General features: G+C 42.7%; 1 protein-coding gene across 8 annotated transcripts in view; it reads left to right on the top strand.

Moving 5' to 3' along the window:
* GSAP (gamma-secretase activating protein) overlaps window positions 1-19,087 on the top strand; it is a 169,072-nt gene that overhangs the window by 109,867 nt on the left and 40,118 nt on the right. For 7 of the 8 annotated variants that reach the window (XR_007920492.2, XM_070071192.1, XM_051848867.2 and 4 more), the window contains 7 exons: window positions 1,428-1,532; window positions 1,761-1,820; window positions 3,002-3,045; window positions 4,079-4,164; window positions 12,161-12,238; window positions 13,542-13,619; window positions 18,952-19,044. Coding sequence is in view for 7 of the 8 variants with exons in the window: in XM_070071192.1 (XP_069927293.1) it covers window positions 1,428-1,532; window positions 1,761-1,820; window positions 3,002-3,045; window positions 4,079-4,164; window positions 12,161-12,238; window positions 13,542-13,619; window positions 18,952-19,044 (544 nt within the window). In the remaining variant the exon portion in view is untranslated. The remainder of the gene's footprint in view (window positions 1-1,427; window positions 1,533-1,760; window positions 1,821-3,001; window positions 3,046-4,078; window positions 4,165-12,160; window positions 12,239-13,541; window positions 13,620-18,951; window positions 19,045-19,087) is intronic. The other variant, XM_051848869.2, reaches the window with a different exon arrangement.

The raw sequence follows: 19,087 nt of genomic DNA, 5'->3' as shown, positions 1-19,087 counted from the left end.
TGCCACACTCTTCTCATGTTTTTGTCAGCATTTAGCTTTATCTGTAAGGGTTTCTAAACACATAACAACCTAACAAAGCTCAGGAAAATGGAAGGATTGTTGGAGGTTTAGAGGCAGTCTTAAGTCATCAGCTTCTCTTTCCTCTGGGCCTGGGCAAGGAAGAAGTCAAGAAGTTTGTTACTCTTTAGGCCTTGAGTCTTGTCAAGCTCCAGGCGAACCTTGATGGGGAAATCTCTTGGAATTAAAATGGGTTCAGGCATAAATATGAACCATTCTGGTGTTCCCTTTCTCCTCATTTCTCTCAGTCCAGCTTCATTTTTTCCTCATCTATATCAATGTAGAAGACTTTTGCGTGATAGACATTTTGAGGAAAGTAATGCTTAATTCCTGTCAAATTACATTGAGGTCAACTGACATGAAAATAGTTTGTGAGAGGGTGCCAGACACAGGGATTATGGGTCTTACTGAACCAACTGTGCAGTCCAAACTCTCTTGTCCTGAGTCTCCTCACTTGTAGAGAGGTTGAACTAGATGGGTTTTGAAATCTTCTAGAGTCTCTGTTTCTAAAGTTCTGGGGTTCTCTGATTTTGTTACCTAGTAAGTATTTTACACTCATATCCTTGGCAGTTTACTCTTGCACACCTTATTTCATTGTCCTGCTTTTGAATAAGCTTTCTTTGAGTACTATTTTATGCTAGCAGCAGTATAGACACGGACACATAGAAGAGTGCACACTCTATAGAGCAGACTTGCAGCATTAATTGAAATGTTACTGTAAAGAAGCATGCCAAAGCACTATAGTAATACAGAGGTGAGGGGTTTCGCCTTCCTCTGGGGGAGATTAGGGAAGGAATTATACAAGAGACGATGCCTATCATTGTGGGAGGGTGAGTAGCTCGGTATTGGTGAGAAATGAGCAGTATCATCCTACTGACAGGTGAAGATAGAAAGCTAAAGAAGCATACCCAAGGCCGCATGGTTTGTTGAGGATCAAGCTGGAGTTATTGCCTTGTGCGGTCTTCTCCCAGACCCAAGTCTTCACTTGGCATCATAGCCTCTTTCTTTGGCAGTGAAGTCTTCTTGTCTGTAAAGGCCTGACTGAGGGGGTTACATCCAGAATAGGACGTTCAGAATCCTCTATGGACACCACTGTTGATTTGTAGTAGGTGTGGTCTTGCCCTGACCAACCCTGGCCTGTCAAAGTAGGAAGATGAACAGAATTAAGTGTAGAGTGTATGGGAAGAGGAAGTAATGAAATGATAGCTTAACACTTTGCTGGAAAGGTTGTGCGTGTTGGGATGCAGACCTGCTAAAGAGAAACTGAGGAAATGTTTACATGTATTGTAAGATAGATATGCAAAATAATGAATCCTAGTTATCTTTTTCCTTAAATTTTATTTACTTATGAGATTGTTTTACCTCTTCAGGTGATTAAGAATTCTGGCCACCTCCCTAAAGACAAAATAGCCGAGGATTTTGTTTGGGCTCAGTGGGATATGTCGGAGCAGAGATTATACTACATTGACCTGAAGGTACAAACTAGTCTGTGGACACTCGTCTTCATAGGAACAATTGGACTTTGACATTATCATCACTGTAGTTTATTAACCACAACATTTCCATTAATGGAAGCAATCAAGGAAAGTTTATTACAAATAATGGGAAGCTTTTTGCTACTAAGCTTTGCTTCTTCACTTCTTTTTGTTTCTAGCATTTTTCATAGATTTGTGGGTAATACATCATTCTCTTTTCTCTTGTAGAAATCAAAAAGTATCTTAAAATGCATCCAATTTTATGCCAATGAGAACTTTAATTTAATGGTAAGTTCAGAAGTTTAGAAGAAATTTGGTACCATGTTGCCTTGTTTTAAGACAGCTCCTATTATATACAACATTATCTATTCAAAAGTACTGTACTTGAGAAACACGTTTCTATTCACTGGTCTTCTTAGACACCAGTAACAGCTGGGGCTGAGCCAGGCCAAAGCAGGGAGCTGAAAATTCAGTCCAGCTCTCCCATGTGGGTGGCAGGGCCCAAATATTGGAGCCATCATTGCTTCCTCCCATGGTCGGCATTATCAGGAAACTGGAGTCCAGGAGCCAGAGCAGGAAATTGAAACCAGACACTCTGAAGGGGTATGTGGGTGTCTTGATGGCTAAATGCCTGCTATCATAAACAGTATTTTAGCATTTTAAAATACTGTTTAGTCACAATCCATATAGGTGGTTAGAGGAGCATACATAGCAAAATCTCCACGTACTGAATGTCTCACTTTAAAGAAACGGGTGTAAGAGTGGGGATTAACACAGGGTAGCAGGTGGCTTCAAGTGGCTGCACGTTATTTGACCCAAAGGGACCTGTAAGAATGGTGCATTTGAGAATAAGGAAAAAGCCTATGAGAGAGGGGATAGTTTAGTTGGTAAAAATCCAGCATTATTCCTTAAGTTATTTGGAATGTCAGCCTTGTGGTCAGGACTCACTAACATCTTTATCTGTGATAGACTTGCATTATTATTGTTCTCAAGTAGGACTAATATTGGAATCCAATATTGATTGATGTCCCACCATTATAAGAACTTTATTTACCTGGTTTTTTTTTTTTTTTTTTTTTTTTTTGGCTCTCTCATTCTCCTTCTAAAGACATAAAGACATTCGGTCCTTCCTTGCTTATGTGGTCATCTGTGTTATAAATGGCTACTGCTTCTACTTGACTATCATACAACTCAGTGAGGATGCTTGCCTCTAAGGCCAAGTTGGCCCAGCTTTATCCCTTTAAGAAACAATTCTGTGCCAAACTTGTGCTTGTCTGTAACCCCGGTGTATTCCCAAGGCGCTGTCTTTGTGGTGGACTCGGAGTGTACCCTCTGAAGACAGTGGTGGGTAAGGGGGCTCTTCATGGTGGGCAAGCACAGCACAGCCAGGCTTGCCCTGGTTTTCAGAACCTTGATCACTTCATTGATGGCATTTTTATAGCTCATTTTCTCCTGATTTCTTTTGACAGTTTGAAGCACCCTTGGACATATCATTAAGTGACTCAGGCTTTAAGTAAGTTATTTTTATTCGTTAATTATTAGCAAATTGTTTTTATAGATACTCATGGGTGACATGTTTGTATTGAATCCTAATTCCTGATCTGCAGATAGGACAGTCTGATACTGCATGTGTGTGTATCTATATCTTTCTATTCTCTATTGGGAGTGTAGACTGCTTTAGTAAGCCTGAGCACAAGATTTCCCTTGTAAATCCAGTTGTGTTGATTTTCTTAGCCATTTATTTAATAATAATATTCTTACACCATTTTACTTAACCCTTGAGCTTAGCAAGTCAGAGATTCATGATCAAACATGATCTGTGTTGTTCTCTGTTGCTTCCATGCATCAGAGGACAACACAGTCCACTGTGGCTCAGCTGGATCTCTTGCTTCACTTTTTTTTTCTATTTTCCTTTTACACAAAGGCAAGGTTTTCTTTTTCTTTCTATAGACTACTTTGCATGCGATACAAACATGAGGCACTTTAGAAAAAATAAATCCTTTGCTACACAGGAGAAACAGAAGTCTCCCAAATTATAGCAGTGATAATCCTAAGATGCTATAAAAGGAAACTCTGTATTTTTATTTTTTAAAGATTTATTTGCAAGGCAGAAAGACAGGGAAAGATGGAGAGAGAGTGAGATCTTCCATCCACTGATTCCTTCCTCAAATGGCTGCAACAGCCAGGGCTGGGCCGGGCCAAAGCCAAGAGTAAGGAACGCCATCCTGGTCTCTAACATGGGTAGCAGGGGCCCGAGTACTTGGGCCATGTTTTTCTACCTTCCCAGGTGCATTAGCAGGGAGCTGGATTGAAAGCAGAGCAGCTGGGTCTCATATTGGTGCTCCAGCATAGGATGCCAGTGTTGGCTTAACCTGCAGCACTGTAATTCCAGTCCTTGATGGAATCTATCTTTAAATGCATTCGGCAAAAGGAAGACCTTTCTCTCTGTCTCTGTCTCTCACTGTCCACTCTGCCTGTCAAAAAAATAAAATAAAATAAAAAATAAAAAAAAGCATTCAATAATGTCTTTTCCTTTGCCTTCTTAGGCTTGTCAACTTTGGATATGATTATCATCAAGACCAAGAGAAATTATCCAAGCACCTGACTCTGTGTGTATTCACCAATCATACAGGTAGAACCTGTGTTCTATTTATCAATTTATCCAGCTATTATTCCTCTATTCAAGACTTAGTCATCGTTTAGCCATGTCAGGAAAATGCAGTACAACAGAGCTGCCTTCTTACATAGGTGATCATGTGGGTTTCTGTGTACCCATTTATCTTCTCCACTATAACTTTATACAAATGCTGGCTATATGAAAGAAGGCAGGCAATAGAATTAATGTTCCAACGCTTATGTTTTGTATGTTCTGTTAGAGGGGACATATTCATATTTAGTGAATATACGTTTTCTCACCTGCCCCATCTTTTAACAAATAGCAAACAGTAAAGGGATTGCTGTCTGAGTTAGGGTTACTACGGTGTTTGGATTCTAGATCCATGTACTTGGCTGTAAAAGTCATAATATAACCTACTGATCTAACAATCAGAGCTTTATAAAACTCATTAATTGTAGATCAAGCAAATGGAGAAGACTAAAAAAATCCTGGAGTGAGGACAAGGACTACATTCAATAAGTCTAGAGAAAAATCTGCTTATTAGGTTATTAATCATCTAAATAATCAACTCTAATAACTGAATCTAATGCTCAATTGTAATGTCCCAAATTGAGTGGACATTAACTATCTGAATAGTACTTGAATTAAAGTTGTATTCTTTTAAAGTCAAGCTATGTAATGTTCATGCATTCAGCCAACATTCATTGAGCACTTACTGTATGGTAGGTCTTGGGGGGATACCATGATGAACAAAACTGACCTGTATTATATAAAGGAGGCTATTTGGTATGGATTTTAGACATTACATAGGGGCACACATAGTTTTAAATAGAATTATAACAAACATTATGAATGATAATTATAAGAAGTCTTGAGAAGCACATGATGGAGGTTTCCTGGAAAATGCTGGTATCTTCAAGTATGTCCTAGTTCAGCCAGTCCACTCTCCTCCTTGCAAGTCGTTCCATCCCATTCTGTCCTATTCTGAAAAATCACCCCTTTCCCAACTTTCTTCTTCAAAATCCATCCCATTTTTCCTGTCCATCCCAGGCGCCCCTCTGACACATGAGTTGTTCCAGTTCTGGGAGGTTCAAGGAAAGAAGTGGTATTTCGGTTGAGATTTGAAGGATATGTATAAACTAAGACCAATATTGCTGAAGCATAATGAGTGAGGGGGAGAGGATTGTGAGAGAGCTGGTAGGCAGGGGCCAGATTATGAAGGGTCCTGTGGATCATGGAAGGATTTTAGATTCTATCCTAAGAATGGTGAGAAGTCATGGAAGGTCTGTTTTCCCAACTACCACAATTTACTTTGAGGAAGCCCAAACATACCAAAAGAGTTCAAGGATACAATGAGCGTCTGTGTGCCTCTACTTAAGTAATTGCATCAATTACAATATTTGCATTATCATTCTCCCTATGTATAGGTACAGTTTTTTTTATTAAATTCAAAAGTAAATTGCAGACATCTGAACACTTTACCACTGAATATTTCAACATTTATCTTCTTAAGTTAAGGACACTCTTCTATATGACTGCTGTCCTATTATCACTGGCAAAAATGAATTACCTTAATAACCTTTATTCCATTTCCAAATTTCTATAATTATTTAAAAAATGTAATATACTTATGTGCATTATGTATTTGAGTACATACAGTTTTAAAGAAAGATTATTTTATTTGAAAGAGAATTTCCATGCCCTGGTTCACTTCGCAAATGTCCACAACAGCCAGGGTTGGAGCCAAGAACTCCATCTGGGTCTCCCACACAGGTGACAGGGAACCAGGTACTTGAGCCATCATCTGCTGCCTCCCAGGATTCATGAACAGGACTCATGCAATCCTCATGATTTAAGCTGTCTGCTTGAATGTACAACCATCTCTCCCCCCACCCTATCTCCCTTCCTTTTCCCCAACAACTTCTGTCTTTGAAGAGTACAGGCCATTTGCCTGTGGAATGTCCTGCATTCTGGATTTGTCTACCTGCTCCCTTGTGGAGGTGTTTAACTTGACCGTCTATCCTCAGTGTTTCCTGTAGATCACAAGTTAGGCTGGAACATACAGATAAGGGTAATTATGTGTTTCTGCTGAGAACCTTCGTAGACAATGTGGTTCATTATGTCAGATCAGGAGGCAAACACTGTTGGGGTGTCCTACCATTAGTGATGCTAAGTTTGATGGCTTGGTTATATGGTAACCACTGCGTGCCTCCCTTACAAAGCTGTGTTTTAACTGATGCAATAATTTGTTGGGAGATTTTGGCATCATGTGACTGTTCCCCAGCAACTTTCCACACATCCGTTGTAGGAGCCACTGATGTTTCTTCACTGATGTGTTTGAGGCAGGCGGTGGTGTGATGGTATTGATATTTTTAAGACATCACGGTGGCTGCGGTTAGAAGAATGGATTGGAAAGGCAAGAGAAAAAGTGGGGAGATGAGCAGCGGGAAGGAGGCCACGGCCCACATTTGAGATGCTGGTGGCTTGAATCAGGATGGGCAGCCGAGGCAAAGGGCTGGATGGGTTGAAATGTATCTTTTTTTTAAAGGATTTTATTTGAAAGGCAGAGTTATAGAGAGGCAGGGAGGGAGAGAAAATCTCCCATCTGCTGGTTCGCTCCCCACATGGCCACAACAGCCGGAGCTGTGCCAATCCAAAGCCAGGAGCCAGGAGCTTCCTCCAGGTCTTCCATGTATGTGCAGGGGCCCAATGGCCTGGGCCATCTTCCACTGCCTTCCCAGGCCATAGCAGAGAGCTAGATGAAAGTGGAGCAACCAGGACTTGAACTGGTGCCCATACAGGATGCTGGCACTACAGGCGGTGGCTTTACCTGCTGTGCCACAGCATTGGCCCCTTAAATGGTTCTTGGAGATGAAACTCAGTGTAAATTAGTTGGAAGAGAGTGGTTTTCGGGTTTCTGGTATAAGCAGATTGGTCAAGAGTGGTGCCATTTACTGATACGGGAGTTTGGGTGGGGCTTAGGAAGCGTTGTGAGTTTTGTTCTGGGAATGTTAACCAGCTAATCTGGAGCATAGCAGAGGAGTCAAGATGGCAGTGAATAAAAGTGGAAGGTGTCAGAACACAGCTGACATTTGAAGCCATGGGAGGGCTATAGGGTGAAGAGAGAAGATGTTTACAAATTAGCAGGAAACATATGAATGTCCCAAAGGACAGAGACAAACTAATGTCTGGAAAGGGGAGGAAACCCCAAAGAAGTGTGGCATGCAGCAGTCCCAGGAGGGCACGGCTAACTGGACACAGAGGGTGGGGGCAGTGCATTGGGCCTGGCAGCACAGAGGCTGCTGGGAGCTCTGAGTGGGTGATGGAGCTGAACTCTCGGTTGTGCTGGGCTCAGTGGCATAATGGAGTAGAAAAACCTGCTGCAGCATGCATCCCGGCCGGAGACGGCAGCCAGAAGTAAAGTGGGGTTTCAGGAGTATTATTTTTTAAGATGGTCAGGGCTCCAGTACGTTTGAATGCTTAAAGGATCTTCTTGGTGCCAACGGGAAAGAAGTAAGACATAGCAAAGACGAATATTCCACAGAGTGAATTGTCTTAGGCCGTGGGATGCAGTGGGACCCAGAGCTTACCTAGTGGTACTGTGAGAGGTTCTGCCCTTCTTCTTTGCCTTCAATCTGTTGGATGTAAACATTCATTTTAGGCTTTAATTCTATGTGCTTTTGTAATCTCTTTTGTTTTGTTCCCGCAAGAGTTTCTCACGAGCAGTAGCAGCGATAGCTTATAAATTGGCTGTCTGCGACCTTTCTTTTCTTTTGGTTAGATTTTTATTATTTATTTGAAAGTGAGAGTTGGAGGGAGGGAAAGAGACACAGAGATCTTTCATCTGCTGGTTCACTCCCTAGATGGCTGCAATAGCTGGGGCTGGGCCAGGCCGAAGCCAGGAGCTTCTTCCAGGTCCCCCATATGGGTGCAGGGGCCCAAGTTCTTAGACCGTCTTTCTCTGTTTTCCCAGGCCATTAGCAGGGAGCTGAAAAGAGAGCTGGATCAGAAGTGGAGAGGCCAGGATACAAACTGGTTCCCATAGAGGATGCAGACTTAGCAGCTGGTGGCCCGACCTGCTACACCTCATAACTGTCCCCCGTCTGTGATATTTCTTATTTCATGAAATGCTAGGTTTGTCTGGCATGGGATGTGAAAGAGTCTGTTTTTTTTCTCTTCTCATCGACGTCTGGGAGAGTAGAAAATGAGCTATGAGTTTGATAGCTTTGAAATGGACAAACATTAAGCCAGTTTCACATGAGATACGCCCAGATTTCCCAAACTGGAGAAGCAGCCTTTTGGTTTTTGACTTTAAAAGTCATGAATGCATATGTTTTTCAAGTTACTTTTCAAAACTTTATTTTAACCACAAAAATTAAAAATAAAAGAAAATGTACTGTGGCGAAGTAGGATTGGGAAAGGAGAAAAATAGCTTAATCCTAATGTGGCTCCCTCTACAATAGTGGGATGGGGACCAGAAAATACGGTTCACTCAGGCAATGCCAATAGACTCAGGGCCTCACGCACACTTGATTTCAGCCGCATACGTGGATCACGAGGATGTCCTGATACCTGCTGTTCATTTGCTGTGCCTTGGTCATTGAGAGTCACAGAAATTACATGTGACGTTTCTGGAAGCATCTTTGTACCCTGAAACTCTGCAGCCTCCGAAATGAATTGGCTGCTTCCAAGGAATGAGAGGTTACACTCCAGACGATGGGTGTGCTCCTTAGAGCTGACGGTGAGCAAAGAGGTTGCACCTGTGGTCAGGCCACTTGTGTAGAATTTAAGATTCTAAATTCATATGGGTTTTCCTAATACTTATCATAGGAGAGTAAACCAGTTGGAGACTCTGTAGGTGCTGACAGGAAGGAAAATATTCTTAATCCTTCTGTTTCTGAGAGGTGACTCTGAATCTGCAGCTGGAGCAGTCTTGTCTTTTATTGATTTAGTTGAAAGGCAGAGTCCAGATACAGAGGGTTAGAGAGAAGGAGAGAGAAAGATTTCTCTGCTTGTTCATCCACTAAATGACCACATGGCAGGGGCTGGCCCAAGCCAAAGCCAGAAGCCAGGACTTTCATCTAGGTCTCCCACATGGGTGCAGGGACCCAAACACTTGGGCCGTCTTCTGCTGCTTTCCCAGGTGCATTAGCAGGAGCTGGATTGGAAGTGGAGCAGCTGGGACTGGAACCGGTGTGCATGCGGGATTCTAGTGTCGCAGGTGTTAGCTTAACCAGCTGTACCACAGTGTTCACCCCTGGAGCAGTCTTGTATGCTCTGAGTCAGTGGCTGTCATCTTTCTTGTGCACTACCTGCTGAGAGGCCCTGGGTGGGAAAATGTGTAAATGCTCTTTCCTGTTCATACAATTTCAAGAGTTAATCCTTGCAAAGTTCCCAGAATTAGGCTTATGTTTTAGCATTTTATCGGGCCTTGTAATAATTGTTCCAGTGAGAGAATTTCCCTTGGAAAACTTTGTCTATAATGGTTTTCACTGCCTGTTTGGTTTTCCAATGACTGGTCAACACGGAGATGTTCCCTTCATCACTGATGACTATTTCTGAAATGTCTCTGGATGCTTCGTTAAGAACCTGCTTTGTTTTTTCAAACTATGACCTCCTCCAACTTGTAAGCAGCCGCAGAGTTATCCTGGAAGAAGAATAGCAGCTAGCCTTTCTAGCTGGAGGTAAATACTTTGCCAGAGCTGTATACACATTCTCTTATTTAATTCTCACACAAGAACCTTAGGAAGGAGGTTCCTTAGCTTCTTCATTTACAGATCAGGAAACTTGGCTTAGACAATCTAGCTGACTTGGCCTGAGGCAGTATACTTAGGAAGTAAACCAAAAGTCAGGATTCATATCTAGTCCTGCTGATTGTAGCCAATGGTTCTCAGCTCTTGGTTGCCTATTAGAATCACTTACGGAGCTTAAAGAATACGGATGTTGGGGCTAGTATTGTGGCCCAGTGGGTTAAACCACTGCCATGACACTGACATCCCCTGTGAGCACTGGTTTGAGTCATGGCTGCTCCATTTCTGATCCAGCTTCCTGCTAATGTGCCTGGGAAACAGAGGATGGCTCCTAAAATCAACATGGCAGACATGGATGGAGTTCCAGGCTCCTGGCTTTGGCCTGGCCCAGAACTGGTCATTGTAGCTATTTGGGGAGTGAACCAGCAAGTGAAAGATTGCACACTCTCTGTGTTTCTCCCTTTCTCTGCATCACTCTTCCTTTCAAATACATAAATCTTAAAAAAAACTGATCCTTGATCTTGTCCTCAGAGACTTAGTGCATGGGAGATGGAGCCTGCACATCTGTGACCCCACATGGAGATGTTCTATCAAAGTGAAACTTAGTTGTCAAATGTAAGAGCCACCAGCCACATATAGCTAATAAATTTAAGCTGGTGACAGTTTAAAATAAAGCAGTCCCTTGGTCATACCAGTCACTTTTTAATTGGCAAGTGGCTACCCTATGGGACTGTGCAAGTACAGAGCATCACGTCACTGAGGAGGGTCCCGTGGGAAGGTGCTGTAGCCGATGCACTCAAGTTCACGGTGCTGTGGGAAGGGGAATTAAGTCACAGCTTTTTTGGAAATATCTGCTGACCAAATCTAAGTGTGGGTCTCAGTAGATACAGCTAGGTATGAGTGGTTTTCAGGAAGGTCATCAGAAGTACATGTATGGAAAAAACTATGGATTTCAGAATTTTTGGCTTATCAATTCCATGTTTTCATAAACTTTTTAAAATATATTCTCATGTATCTATTTTTATGTATCACTTTAACTTGCCTCAAAAGGAGTGAAAGCAAGGAACTCCGTTCTCTGATAGTGTGTGGGAGATTTTGTTAAATGGAGGTTATGATCTTCTATTCCTTATTTTGTTGACATTTCATGTTCCTTTCTCAGAATGAATTCCTAAAAGAATTACTGGGTCAGCAGGCCTGAATATATTTAATCCTTTGCAAAACTCTTTTTTTTTTCCCCCCAGAAAGGTTTTTCTAGTTCATTCTTGCACTTCCATTTGTTCGCTCCCTTGACAGCACTGATTATCATTAAAAAAATAAAATCGCAGGGTGGGCGTTTGGCCTGGTGGGTAGGCCTCTGGTTGGGACGCCCCTGCCTCCTCATATCAGAGTGCCTGGGTCCGATACTCACCTCTGGATGCTGACTTCAGCTCCCTGCTAATGCAGACCCTGGCAAGCAATGGTGACACCACATACTTGGTTCTCTGCCACCCACATAGGAGACCTGGATTGAGGATTTCCCAGCTCCCTGCTCCGACCCCGACCCAGCCATGGCAAGCACTGGAGGAGTAAAGCACTGGACAGGCGCTGTCACTCTTGCTCTTTCTGTGTCTTGTTTGCTGTGTCTCTCATATGAGGAAATAAAACATTTTAAGAAACCTCTGCTAATCTGCAAGGAAATATATGGTGCTTTGTCTTAATTTTTACTTTTTATTGCTGGAGAAGTTCCTTTTTTACTTTTCTATGTTTGCTAACAATTTCCTTCTCCATATGATCAGTGAATGTAAAAGAACTGGATAAGACAGCTAATATATTACTGTATGAAAGCAAAGTGATACATGAGACTTTTATAATTCTTGTAATGATTATTTTTGTTTTAATAACTTATCAATAAATCTGTAATTTTAAATAAGTAACTATAATTGTGTGATAGTAGTTTTACATCTAACGTAATACCATTTTTATTTGATAAAATTATTCTTTTTTGTGTTTTAATATATTTATCGGGAGACTGAATTCACAGAAATTCTGTGCCTCTATTGTTTTTTTCTGCCTTCAATAGCCTGCCACAATGCATTGTTTATGGTGTGTATTAAATGCATGCTTCCAAATTGATTTAAAATTTCTCAGCCACTTCTAAAATCTGAAATAATCTCTGAGGAAGAGGAGGCAGAATACCTATGGGGGTACAAGTAGGGTAAGTAGCTTAGGAACTGTTCATTACAAATTCTTGTAAGTTCTACTAAATACCATTTTTCTTCTAGGAAGTTTGTGTGTATGTTACAGCCCCACGTTTGACTCCTGGGACCAAATCACATATTCGGTGTTTTATTTTCATAAAGGTATTTTTAATTTATTCTTTTTTACTTTTGCATAATTACTTTTTCCAAATAATAGCAAAGTGGATAAATTTGAAGTCTCATTACCTTATAATCAATTTTTATCAATACGTTCTATATCTCTGTGGCTATCTAAAAAAATGCTTCCTGATAAAATTCACTAATGGTGAATGTTAACTTAGAGAATTATTTTTATGTCCTACATGTATTTTTATCCTTGTTGGTATCTTTTTCTAGGCTTGAGAAACAATCCTAGTGGGTTGGTGTTTGCCCCAAATGTGTGTGCCTTCTTTCTAGTAAATACTACTTGGAAAGTAAGTGTAGATGTAGTTTATGAAGTGACAGAAGGTTTTAGTTAAAAGCTTCCAGAAGCCCAGACCTAAACACAGGTTTTAGACATCAGATACATTTATTCCATTTTACACATCTGTGGTCAAAGATATTTACATGGCAATAGGCTGGGTGCAGGGGTGAAATGCGCAACCTTAGTTCTGTGGTTGATCATAGCGTGCCCTGTAATAGTCTGAACCACGCTAAGGAGCATTCGCTTTGCTTGTTTAGTTCCTTAAAATTAGTATTTGTGTAGTTCACTCTGTGGGTAGGGTTAACATTTTTTAAAGATGGAAATTTTCTCCAATACTCACACAACTGTTAGGCTAGAGTTTGTCATTCTGCAGGTGTGCCTGATATTACCTCCAGGGGTTAGAGAGCAAGAGAACTGACTTGATAATGGAGAAACCAAAAGTAACCTCAGAACCAGACACAGCTGCTGAAGGAGCGTAGGTTTGAGAGTTAGTAGAAAGTCTTTGCGTATGTTTCTGATGATGAGTGTAATGACTAAAACCAGTAAAAATATTTCTGAAGATTCTGCGTTGGAGAAGTGGAGAGTGATTCCCAGTACCCAGAGTTGCGTCGATGTCTAATCCCCTTCCTTTCTAACAGTGGGGTTTGCCAGGGGCTCGGAGAAGTTTTGGGGGCTGAGCCTCTGGGGCCAAGGAGCCAGCAGGTCTCCTCCACCTCGTGGCCCCTCTGTGGATTCCTGCAGACCTTTCCCTGTGTGGACGGTCCCCCTCACGGTCTGAGATGACCCATGAGCCCAGAGCCACGCCCGGCTTGTGCCTGTACTTAGATGACTACCTGCAAGGCTGGCTTTTGGGGGCAGTGGGGATCTAGAAGTGGAATCTTGAAGATGCACGCTCACATTACCAGCTCCTGAGCGTGGAGGGTGTGACAAAGCCTTGGGTGGAGCTCCAGCTCTTGGCTTCTCTGCCACCTCTCTCTGGCTTTGTGTTTCCTCTCTCTACAGGACACAGCAAGACCTTCATGCCTGCTCTCGGGAGTCCTGGCTCACCTGTGACCACGGGCATCACTTTCCTCAACCTTGGTGGGTGATCCGTGGTTCCAGGACATGCTGTGCCTCAGGGTTTGCAATTTTTCTTCTCTTCTCTGTGGACCCCGCTTTCTCATGCTTCCTTGAGACTTGGATTGTGATGACAACCACTGAGGTTTTTGAAGCCTGGAGGGAGGTTTTATCTGGACACCCCCCTCCCAACTTGCAGGAAAGTCTAAGGTGTGGGTTTCCCGATATTTTTGTGTAGCAGTCATAACAGTCGCTTGTTAGTACAGAAATGACGACTGTGAATGGGATGCCCTAACAATCCATGAGAAATCATTTACCGTGTTGGCCTTGAATCCCAGAGGACAAGAGCCTTTGGGAAATTGCCTGTTCCCTGTTGGTAACTGTGGAAAGCTTCCAAGTCTCATTAATGGTTTATGGAGCGGCTTGAGTCAGTTGTTTTCATTGAGTAAATGCGGTCAGGTGAGTGTTAGGTCTGAACATACTGAAGGAGTCTCTAATGAAGGCAATACAGAAGGAGTGTACTTGATCTCCCTGCTGAGAGCCGCTTCCCCATGCCAGCTGGGGTGTGGGGTGCTGACAGGTTAGCACAGGACTAAGTGATAGCACTGTTACTTGCCTGCATGTGGGACATGGCGTGAAACCTTGAAAAGGAAGGCTTCAGGTTGAGTGCACTTGAGCCTTTGCTCCCTTTTTTCCATCTCCATTCTCTCACCTGTCTTCTCTCATGATCAAGGTTTAGGAGAGTACCTTGTGAGGGAGCCGAGCAAAGCGAGATTCAAGAATGATAAGCCATAAAATTCGTTTTTTATTTTGGTTGATGCTGCGGATGGGGTTAGATACCTCATGCTCCCTGGGCTCAGTACAAGGCAAATTTCAACATGATCTCAGAACTTGTGGGAAATGGCCCTGGGGAGGCCTGGTTCTGCTGCTTCCTGTGTTAAAAGAGGTGCCTGTAAGGTTGTCTGGGCCTGGCCTTGATTCTTATCAACAGTGTAGTATCAGCATCCTATCTTGAGAGTGATGTGGGAAACTTCCCCTAAGAAAAACTTAGCATTTTATGAGGGCAAAGGTATCCTTCCTTCCCTCCCCCGTTCTGGGAATGACTTGGGAAAGGGAAGGCATGATTTAATCTGTGGTCTTCCTTGTGTAGAGAGGGCAGAAATGAACTAAAGCTTTGTGAAATAGGCTATCAATTCTTTCAGTTTCTTTCCAATCTAAAAAATCAAGATGAAATGACAAAGGATCTACGCCATTATGAGAAAACAGTAAGATCCAAGCATTGTCACTTTTTATTCTGGTCCCAGAATTCTGCACCCATCAGGGTGTGGTATTTGAGTAACAGGAGACCTTCAGGCAAGAAGGCAATCTGAGAGTCCTCCAATTCAGCCCAGTGGATTTTGTCAATACAAACACCTGTGGCAGGAAGCGGCAGCTTGGTGGTTAACCACCTTAACCCCTTTTGGGGGTCTTTTTGAGCAGGGCCTTGATTGTAAGATCCTTTGTTTTCCCACTCTATTGTAAACTCTGATTTTAAGGAAGATAATGTTGCCAGCGCAGTGGCTCACTAGGCTAATCCTCTGCCTTGCAGCGCCGGCACACCGGGTTCTAGTCCCGGTTGGGGCTCTGGATTCTGTCCCGGTTGCCCCTCTTCCAGGCCAGCTCTCTGCTGTGGCCCGGGAAGGCAGTGGAGGATGGCCCAGGTGCTTGGGCCCTGCACCCCATGGGAGACCAGGAGAAGCACCTGGCTCCTGCCTTCAGATCGGTGAGCCGGCCGCAGCGTGCCGACCGCGGCAGCCATTGGAGGGTGAACCAATGGCAAAGGAAGACCTTTCTCTCCGTCTCTCTCTCTCACTGTCCACTCTGCCTGTCAAAAAAAAAAAAAAAAAAAAAAAAAAAAAAAAAAAAATCTGTCTTCTACACTGAGCAGTGCGTTCACAGTGAAGTCCCATGCCAGAGAAGTTTAGGTGATCCTGAAACAGGCTCACACCGGGGCTCTGGGATAGCCCAGAGTCAAGTTATTTAAATTTCCTCTTACTTTCCTACCTTCTATGGAATCTAAAGCCATAATAGTAAAGATGTTTAGGAGAAAACAAAAAATGGAAGTGTGAAGAACTGGACTTTTTCTTATCCTCATATTTCCTTAGTTTTATCCTTTGTAGAATGCAGTTTTCTCATGATATACATTTTCATGGCCTTTTTGAAGACTCATTATATACAGAGATTTAAAAATTTTTCACCAAGACATAATTAGCTTTTAATTCCATTTTCCCTGACATTTTTGAAGTTTTCTCATATTTATAAATAATTAGATGAAAAAGAATTATTTATGTATACAAATATATACATGATACATATTGGTAATATTTGTATACATATTTTACAGATGTGTACATTTCATTTTTCAGGCACAAACTTGACCCCAAGATTAAAACTATTCTAGAGGTAATTTTTGTAGTGATATTAGGTTTTTTTGAGTGATATAACTTCGCTGTTAATTGTAATTTATCCGCCTTTTAATCTTGTTAGAAGTGGCTTATGTTGATTGCAATATTAACAAACAGTTTTAAAAAGATTTGTGTATTTGAAAAGCAGAGCAACAGAGAGAAAGAGATAGAGTTCCATCTTCCGTCTGTTGGTTCACTCCCCAAATACTTGGAACATCTGGGATTGAGTACCAGATTTGACTGGACCCAGCCAAAGCCAGGAGTTTGGAATCCCATCCTGGTCTTCCATGTGGATGGTAGGGACCCAAGTACTTGAGCCATCATCTGCCGCCTCCCCAGGCACATTAGCAAGAAGTTGATGAGCAGCCTGGTCTTGAACTCACATTCTGATATGGGATGCCAGCATTGCAAGCAGTGAGCTAACCCACTGAACCACAACACCGGCCCGACAAATGGTTTCAGAAAATGTTCCATAAACTCCAAGTACCTCTGTATAAGAAATAGTTTATAAATAAAATGCTATTACTTATCTAATAGCTATTGTATGTTCAATATTTTACTTAAGGTGTCTTACTCTGTACAACAGTACTGCTTGGTGATCTTCATTTTATAGATCATAGAAATGAGACTTAAAAGCAGGGAGATGGGTGTACCAGTTTTTTTTCAGCATCTCTGACAAGGGACATTATGTTAATGTCTTGTAGCAAATGACCACAAGCCTAGGGCTTAAAACACCATGAGCATACTCTTAGCAGTATGGAGATGAGAAGACTGAAAGTGGTTTGGAGGAGCTCAAATCGGGCATGGGACTGGTCCCTTTGGAAGGCTCCGAGGGAAGAATTTGGCCCTGGTATCCTGCAGCACCTGGGGGTTAGGGTGGCTTAGCTTGTGGCCATACCACTCCAATTGCTTTTGTCATTAGTCCTCTTCTGAAGTCAGAGCACCCTTCTGCTTCCCTCTTAAGAGGACTTCTTTGATCACATTGGGTCCATCTGGGTGACCCAGGACACTGTCCCCATCTCAAGACCCTGATCACTTCTGGCTCTGGAGGTCAGCCCATGAATATCTTTGGAGGCCATCACTCAGCTCACCATAGGAACTCCTGATAATTCCATGGAATACCATGCTGCACATGGAAAGCCTGGGCCTCCCCAGAGACCACCCACCGAATGCCAGTAGGAATCCCCATGCCTCTACCCCAGGGATTGTGGACCACCCAGACAACCTCGTATATTTCCAGGTCCCCCTCTCATTAACTTATTCCGTGTTGACTGGGAGTTAAGCCATCTGATGCCCAAGCCCTTTCCACTACACAGCACTGTGTCATCGCTTGTGTTTTTCTATACACCTGTTGCCAAAATAATAAGGTTATTGCACCCATCTATGCTCAGAAATTTCCTGTGGACCAGAAGGACACTTCTTTCTTCTTAAGGGTTACTTTTATTTATTTGAAAGGCAGAGGTAGAGAGATCTCCCATCCACTGGTTTCCTCCCCAAATGGCCACGATGGCCAGAGTTGGGCCAGGCTGAAGCCAGGAGCCTGGAACTCCAAATGGGTCTCTCATGTTGGGTGGCAGGGGCACAAGGACTTGAACCATCATCTGCTACTTTCCCAAACGTGTGAGCAGGAAGGAAGTGGATTGGAAGCAGAGCAACTGGGACTTGAACTGGTACTCATGGGATGTCACAGTGGTGCATTGGCCCACTGTGCCCCAGTGCCAGCCCCCAGAAGGGCACTTCTGAGTCTTCAGGTTAGAGCTTTCCATCTCCCATCTCCTCTGCCCACCAGTGAGCAACACATGTTTTTAACTTCTTCACAAAAAGGAGTCCAGCAAGCTCGATGATAATCTGAACGTTTCATCTCTATGAAATTCACTGCTACCGTGTGCATTTCTGTGTCTCTAAGATTCTAGAAAAATTGTCAAGAGCAGCTTCCACCCTCTGATTCTTCAGGATCTACTTTTACACTTTGTCTCCATCTGGATATAAATGTTCTTGGTATAAAAATACCAAGTGCAGGGACGGATTCTAGACAGCTATGCAAGGAGAGGAACTAGCAGTTCACAAAGAGCCACAGTGCCTGTGTAGATGGTTTTGATGGCCATCGACTTAAAGGTTCTCTAAACAAAAAGATGACAGTGATAGTGAGTCCATGAAAACAAGGAAGTAAATCTTTCTTTTTTTAAAAAAATTATTTATTTGAAAGGCAGAGTTGCAGAGAGGCAGAGAGAGATCTTCCATCCACTGGTTCACTCCCCAAGTGGCCACAACAGCCGGAGCTGGGCTGATCTGAAGCCAGGAGCCAGGAGCTTCTTCTGGTCTTCCACGTGGGTACAGGGACCCAAAGACTTGGGCCATCTTCCACTGCTTTCCCAGGCCATAGCAGAGAGCTGGTTTGCAAGTGGAGCAGCCGGGACGCGAACTGACACCCAAATGGGATGCTGGCACTGCAGGCAGCGGCTTTACCTGCTATGCCACAGTAGTGGCCTCAGGAAGTAAATCTTAAAGCTTTCCCAATCTGGTAGAAACTGAAGATTCTCAGGATAAGCTAATTTCAGCCATTCAGGTTAAGGAATAATTTATATTGCTTGGTATTTTTATTATCACTTACTCTTAAATCATTTAGTTCACTTTAAGTGAGCTTCAATTTAAGTGAGCTTCAATTTACCTAGAAATAAAACTGTAGGTATAATCTGAGGTAACCATGGCCACATGTCTGAAAAAAATTTGCCACAGATAGAAATAAAGTGGGATCCGGCCAGCAGGATGAGATGTACTGGCATCAGATTGCTTGGGATTACATGGGTAAAACGTGATTTTTTGAGAGGTTCAAAGATGTGATGTTCAAGGCTTTATCTATACCTGTGCAGCTCTTGTCATGTGTAGGTGACTCAAATCTTTCTCTTGTGCAGACTACTACGTGGCTGTTTATTTACCTGGTCATTTCTTCCATCTCCTTAATATTCAACACCCAGACATGGCCTGCCACAGTCTGTTTCTGACAGGTATGGCTGAAAGCTTTCTCTCCTGGGGTTACTTTGATATTAA

The sequence above is a fragment of the Oryctolagus cuniculus genome, chromosome 3 (genome assembly GCF_964237555.1).
Source record: "Oryctolagus cuniculus chromosome 3, mOryCun1.1, whole genome shotgun sequence".
NCBI classification, from domain to species: domain Eukaryota; kingdom Metazoa; phylum Chordata; class Mammalia; order Lagomorpha; family Leporidae; genus Oryctolagus; species Oryctolagus cuniculus.
The sequence above is the reverse complement of the archived record's forward strand: the minus strand, read 5'-3'. Positions and strand labels throughout refer to the sequence as shown.